The 7,141-nt window shown below is 41.8% G+C and overlaps 1 protein-coding gene across 1 annotated transcript in view; it reads left to right on the forward strand.

Annotated features, from left to right (window-relative positions):
* LONRF2 (LON peptidase N-terminal domain and ring finger 2) overlaps positions 1-7,138 on the forward strand; it is a gene marked incomplete at its 5' end in the record, with an annotated part of 87,494 nt that extends 80,356 nt beyond the window's left edge. The window contains 3 exons of the mRNA XM_019523848.1: positions 3,315-3,477; positions 5,667-5,816; positions 6,932-7,138. Coding sequence (XP_019379393.1) covers positions 3,315-3,477; positions 5,667-5,816; positions 6,932-7,090 — 472 coding nt within the window. The remainder of the gene's footprint in view (positions 1-3,314; positions 3,478-5,666; positions 5,817-6,931) is intronic.
* Between the last annotated feature and the right edge of the window lie 3 nt (positions 7,139-7,141).

Here is a 7,141-nt window from a genome sequence, read left to right on the forward strand (position 1 = left end):
TTGTTGGAGAGTAGGTTTAGATTAGACATTCATAAGAACTACTTCACTGTCAGGGCGGCTAGGATCTGGAACCAACTTCCAAGGGAAGTGGTGCTGGCTCCTACCCTGGGGGTCTTTAAGAAGAGGCTTGATGCCTTCCTGGCTGGAGTCATTTGAACCGAGTTTTTTCTCCTGCCCAGGCAGGGGGTCGGACTTGAAGAACTACAAGGTCCCTTCTGACCCTACTTCTATGATTGTATGATATTTCATACGTATATCATTTAGCAATATTTTTATCTTGCAACATAACACAAAGCAGACCGTGCCCTGTGCTGGTAGGGCATGGCTGTTAGCACATTATCAGTGAACATTTTTGAACTATGTCCTTTAAGTTATTAAAACTGCCAATCATCCTAAGAAGGAGAACCATCATTGTTGCACATGCAGTGAACAAATAAAGTATACTGTCTCTTCTGCAAGTCTTGCATTCTTTATCTGAGCACCATACTGTTTTGCCTGAAGGATTTATGTGATATACACTCTGAAAGCCTTGTTTTCCTTGTCTTCTGCCTCTGTTGTGCCATTTGTTTTCTTAAGTCTAAGCCTTGGAGCCTGGGGTTTTGAATTCTGATCTTTCAGTTTTGTACTTGCATGTGTCAGTTATTGTTCTAATGGCAGTTGGTCCCATCAGATGGGGAGAGAGGAGAGCAAGATGGCAGAATTAACTTTTAAGAAGTATACGACACAAAATAATAGACGAGTTAATTTAATGTTGCTACCTGAAAAGGTAATAGACCTAATGTATTTCCATGTTTTCTGTCTGCTTATAAACAATCATAGAAACCTAAGGTTAGGAGGGACCTCAGGAGCTCAACTAGTCCAACCCCCTGCTCAAAGCAGGACCGTCCCCACCTAAGTCATTCCAGCCAGGGCTTTGTCACCTTAAAAACCTCTAAGGATGGAGAGTCCACCACCTCTCTAGGTAGCCCATTCCAGTGCTTCAGCACCCTCCTAGTGAGAGAGTTTTTCCTAATATCCAACGTAAACTTCCCTTGCTGCAACTTGAGACCATTGCTCCTTGTTCTGTCATCTGTCACCACTGAGAACAGTCTAGCTCCATCCTCTTTGGAGCCCCCCTTCACGTAGTTAAAAGCTGCTATCAAGTCCCCTCAGTCTTTTATTCTGCAAACTAAATGAACCCAGTTCCCTCTGCCTCTTCTCAGAAGTCATGTGCCCCAGCCACCCTAGCAATTTTCATTGCTCTCCACTGGACTCTCTCCAACTTGCCTATATCCTTTTTGTAGTGGGGGCCCCAAAACCGGACACTGCACTCCAGATGTGCCCTCAGCAGTGCAGAATAGAGCAGAATAATTACTTCCCTTGATCTTCTGGCAATGCTCCTACCAGTGCAGCTCAGTTTGCTGTTAGCCTTCTTGGCAACAAGGGCACACTGCTGACTCATTCAGCTTATTGTCCATTGTAACCCCCAGGTCCTCTTCTGCAGAGCTGCTGTTTAGCCAGTTAGTGCCCAGCCTTTAGTAGTGATCACCGTGGTCTTGTTAAGATACATTCATGTCAAAGAACTTGGAGTAGTTTCATAGGGTAACTGCCTACTAGATTAAGGGAAAAGCAAAAAGCAGGTCATGTGGTACAGCTACATTTTAAAGCTTTTGATGGTGTCGCACATAATCTTCTCAAACAAATTAGATAAATAAGGTTTAGATAATTGTACCATAATGTGGATGCAGAGTTAGTTGGTAGTAGCTGAATGTAGTTTTTCAGTGAATTGCTAGTAAACTGGAAGGACAGTTAAGCAGGGTTCTGTCCTGAGCTGCTTTGTAGTCTGTGTTTTCATTAATGACTAATGATACGCTACTGAGTAAATTTATAAAACTTGAAGATGATAGCAGGTTGGGAGGGGTCGCAGGTATTAGGAGGACAAGATTAGAGTTTGAAATTATTTTGATAAATTATTGGGATTGTCCAGAATCAGCCAGATGAAGCTCAGTAAAAACATGCTCAAGGTACTACACTCGAGAAGCAGAAATCAAGTATACAGGTACCAAATGGAGAATAACCTAGGTAGGTATTAATACTTTAGAAAAGAATTATCAAGAGGGGTAGGGAGAAGGACTTGGGTCATAATGAACTATAAACATAGTTTTAAAAAATAGATACTGTTGAAAAAAGAACACGTTGTTGTGGGTTGTATTAACAAGAGTGTTAGATGCAAGACACCAGAAAGTAACTGTTCGTCTCTGCTCAGTCCAGATGAGGCCTCAGTTGGGGTTTTATGTCCATACTACAAACAGTCTAGATGAGTTGGTCTGCAGAAAAGTGGCAAGATTAAGAAATTTGGAAAAATGTGACCAATGAAGGAAGACTATAGAAATCGGGTTTTCTTTTTCTTGGAAGACTGAGGAGGTATAAGTCTTTTAATATGTGCAACGTTGTTTATAAAAAGGACTATGTTCTTCATGTCAGCTGGTACAGAACAAAAAGTAATCTGTACAATTTGTAGCTGATAAGATTTGAGCTGTATGTTAAGAAAAAAACTTTCTACCTGTAGGGATAGCTAAATGCTGGACAGGTTACTTAGGGAAGCCTGGTGTCTTATCCTGCCTCAGACCAAAGTGGATGGACTAGATCAGAGGTTAGCAACCTTTTCCTGGTGTAGGCCACCCCTTTCAACCTACCCCGCCCCACCCCTGCTGTGGGCTGTAAATCTCCATCTTCCAGAGTGAACCTCTGCTCCTGATCCCCATGTCCTCTGCAGGAAGGGTAAGAAGAAACATGGTAGAGCAGCAGGCTCTGCACCAGACCTTTGGGGACTGGATTGGAGCCCTGTGGGCTAAATCCAACCTGTGGGCCGTAGGTTTCATGTGCTGACGCAGAACTAGATGACCTTATGAGGTCTTTTTCAGACCCACATTTATACAGTTTCTACATATGTTTCTTAACCTGCTGAAGGATTTGTGGTATTTTTCTCTTCCTGAGCAACTTTAAAAAAACAGCTAAGATAGTTGTACAAACCTGTTTAACTTGCCACCAGCAATTAAAACTTGGCACAAAGCCTGTTCCATTTATTTAAAGCCCTACCGTTCTCTCCTTCCTCCTGCCCACTCCCTCTCCCCCAAATACTGCTAACCTGAAAAAGTTGTTCTCCTAGATCAAGAAAAATGTATGAGCAAAAGCAAAATTGTAACTCTGTTGCATTTTAAACACAGTGGTGTAAAATTAAACTAATAATGGTAAATCAGACCCAGTTTTTGTCTTAATTTGCTTAAAAACCCTTTTGTTGTGACTTCCACTCTTGTGCCCTTTTGTCATTTCAGGTTTGCAGATTATGGCTGCATGTTAGAGATCAGGGATGTAAAATTTTTTCCTGATGGGCGTTCAGTTGTTGATACTGTTGGTGTTCGTCGGTTTAGGGTGTTGAGCCATGGCCAGCGAGATGGGTATAACACCGCAAACATTGAATATCTTGAAGATAAAAAGGTGATCTGTTGTACAAAATTATTCGCACTTATATTTCACTGAGTTCACGTAAATGTTCTTTCCTTGTTGTGTTTCAAAGTAGTGAGTTTTTTTTTATTCTGCTCAAATGTGGCAATAAACACTTGTTTCTTTATGTTGCCCACGTGTCCCTTACACCTTTCTGCCAGTCTTACTTCTGTCATAAATCTAACAGGATTGTTTATGACCTTCCATGTATCAGAGGCTTAACTTATCCTGACAATGTGCGGATCAGGTCAAAGTAGTACTTTAAAAATAACACTGGACCCTTGTATGAATACATATATCTATTTTTATAAGCATGAAACAGTCTTTCCTTGGGTACACTATGTGTTTGTAACCCTTACAGGAGTCAATAGCCTTTACTGGTCTATGGGAAAACTAGTTAAAAGTAGTAATAACTTCTCATGTATGGTTGTGCGTGCTTAGTGGCTAAGGAGACTTCTTTAAGTACAGAAAATGTAAAAGATACCAATTAAACTCTCTAAATATAGGATGAACTCATTCACTGAGGTATGTATAATGATATTTACAGCCAAAACATGAATATTTGGGTCATCTTGAATGAGTGCTAGTAAAATCTTCTTCCTAGGGAGTTCACTATTGCTCAGGCCAGGTGATGGCTCAAAGTCTATGCAGGTGGTATAGTTCTCAAGCAGATTTTCACAGTTTATTGTAATCCTATTAATTTGTTGGAGACCTCTTTTAATTGTGTGATGCAGCTGCCAGCAAACACAAAAAAGAAAGATGGGGATAAAAGTATGTTAAGGGTTAGTTCGCAATGTATCCAGAGTTACTACTCAATGGAGTTGAATCCCCACTGAGAGATATCGGAGCATTGTTTTGTGTATGTTGGCAGAAACCGTGTTGTATATCTAGTATACAGACTAAATAGGGTAAAACGCTGACCCTGTAGATTGAATAAGTATTTCCTCTTGGATTTGGGTTACCCTTTTTCTCTTCCATATCTGTACATTAGAGACAATATTTATGTGGTTGTAATACTTTTTCACACACCCCCATGCCAAATGCCAGTGTTGCTGCTGTTCCTGATTCTTAGACTACAGACAGATGTCACCAAATTAAACTGATCAGCTGTGCCAAGCTTTTCTGGCACAGTTTATCTGCTGCAAGAAGTTTATCTTGCAGTTTATCTGCTGCAAGATTAGGCCCATGGTACTCTGGGGGGACCTGTCCTGTGGGATAAACTTGGTGGGGCAGCTCTGTAAATGGGGGATTCCCAGGTTCCCCTGCTTGCAGAGTCCACAGGTGCAGCTCAAAGTGGGAACCTCAGGGTTTCCCTTTTTGGAGACTTGCTCCAAGTCAGATTTTCTAAGAACACTTCTGCAAGCAGAACATGGTGTTTTCCCCATTTGCAGAATCTGACTTGGCATGCCTCTACAAGTGGGAAAACCCAAGCAAGTGTTATTCAGTTGTGGTGTTTGTAGAGCCTGCTGTGCTGTTGCATAATATCATGATGCTCCAGTGTTCTGCTCTGCATTAGGATCTGAGCCCATATAGGGGATGGAATAAGTTGGTTGATGTGACATCCCTGTATGAGCAGATTCTTCCTTCTGTGTCAACATAGAGGAACAGGCATTAGTGATTCAGTACTTTCTCTGAGGGTTGTAGCTGTGGAGCAACATAAATTTATAGGAGGGACAAAAACATGAGTTCAGGATGCATTAGATTTAAGCACTAGTATGCTACCTGCAGGCATTCATGCAGTAGTAACTCTTGTTAAGTAGCACTGAGCTTAACTCTGCTACCTGGCAGGTATTTATGGGCGTTTACGCACATACCTTTCTGTCCTGTGATGTGCTGGAGACCCACTGTTTCGGAGCTGACTTGATTAATTGAGTCTGCTCCACATGCGAGCTGATGCGCATTGTGCTGTGCTGCATTCGGTTGTATAAGGGGTGAAATGCACGTCAGCGTGCAGAAAATGGCAGCTGTAAGCTTTTGAACTAAAGCACCTCTGAGGTGTTTTAGTTCAAAACCATGCTGCCACTATTTGCTTTGTGCTGACACGCATTTTGCTGCTTATACAACTGCATGTGTCACAGCACCAGGCACTTTTCAAATCACTTGGTGCTGCAGTGCTTCCATATGTAAAAGCCCTATATTGTCAGGTAAACCTAACTGTTTGCTTTCTCCTTTGTGTTGGTTAGGTGGAAGGACCAGAATATGAAGAACTTGTCTGTCTCCATAATTCAGTTTATGATCAAGCTGTTGCCTGGTTTACTTCTCTTAAGGATGACATGAAGGCACAAATTCTCAGTCATTTTGGGTCAATGCCAGGGAAAGAACCAGAGCCACAGGTATATTTCCTACTTTTGCACTACCACACTAGATCTAAGGGTCTCCAATAGACCACCCTCTGAAGGTGGTTCTGTTTTACTTTCAGACATGTTAACCTTCTTCAGATTACCTGAACCTGTCTCTCTAACATAAAGCTCAGAAAAACATTGCCATCTCTACTCCAGATAGCTTGGTCTCTGAAGAGATTGCTCTGACTTGGTTAGACAAGGGGGAAGCATGCTTACAATCTGTAGAGATCAAGAAACAGCCCCCACAGAGTAGGGTATCGCTATACATTCTTGCATACCACATGTACCTTGTTTTTTGGAAAGGCAAAATGAAGAAAAAGATGCTGCCAGAATTATGGCTCTACATAACAGGAACTAGAGCCTAATCTTTAACTCGCTTACCTTCCCTTTCCTGCTCAGATAAAAGCTTACAGTTTTAACCATTCCACCATGAAATTGTCAGCAGTTCTTTGCTGCTCAGCTAAAAGCTAAAACTAGCTACAGCTGTAATTTGAAAAGAGCCGAAAAAGCCTGCCTGGTTGTGAAGTGAGAGGGGAGAGAACAGGCCTAAAAGACAGCAAAATTGCCAATGAAAGGATAGCTTGATTAGTGGAATATCGAGACCACTAAAAAGAAGAGATGGTGTTAATGCTGGTACAGTGAAGAGTGATTGGCAGGAATCAGGCAGATTATAATGATCCAGTAAGACAGTCGACTCCGTCAGTGCTGCCTGAATAGAAATAGTCACTGTTGCTGTCAGGCACTTGGTTTAAAACTTTGGATCAAAGTGGGGTACTACTGCACATCCCCTGGATTTGCCCCTTCTGGACTCCCGCCCTTCCTCCAACCAGCTGCTGGAGGGAAGAAAAGAAAAAGCAGCAGCCATCTTATAGCATAGCATCTCCATGCTTATATTCTGAGCAGACAATCAGCTTCACCAGTTAAGAGACATACCCCCAATTCTGGAAGGTTATTTTTTGGGAGAAAAGTGGATTGTAGTATGTGAGTAAATATAGTAACTGTAGCTTGAATGCCTTGCGATGAGCCTACTACTAGAAAAGGGTAGGTACCTGTTCTATACTACTACTATCTCTAATAAGGAAACACATTCTCATTTTTGTTTTCAGAGTAATCCCAGTGGTCCAGCCTGGCATTGGTGGCTCTTGGCAGTGCTGCCATTAGAAAACAAGGCTCAGCTAGCTATACTTGCCATGACTACACTTAAAGAACGTCTTATTGCCATCAGACGTGTATTAATATTTGTAACTCACAAAAGACCCAGATGACATGGCGTTATGTATGAATGGGCACTGACAATATGTTGGAAGATGTTTAAA

The sequence above is a fragment of the Gavialis gangeticus genome, unplaced genomic scaffold (assembly GCF_001723915.1).
Source record: "Gavialis gangeticus isolate Ggan-Ray unplaced genomic scaffold, GavGan_comp1, whole genome shotgun sequence".
Classification (NCBI taxonomy): Eukaryota; Metazoa; Chordata; order Crocodylia; family Gavialidae; genus Gavialis; species Gavialis gangeticus.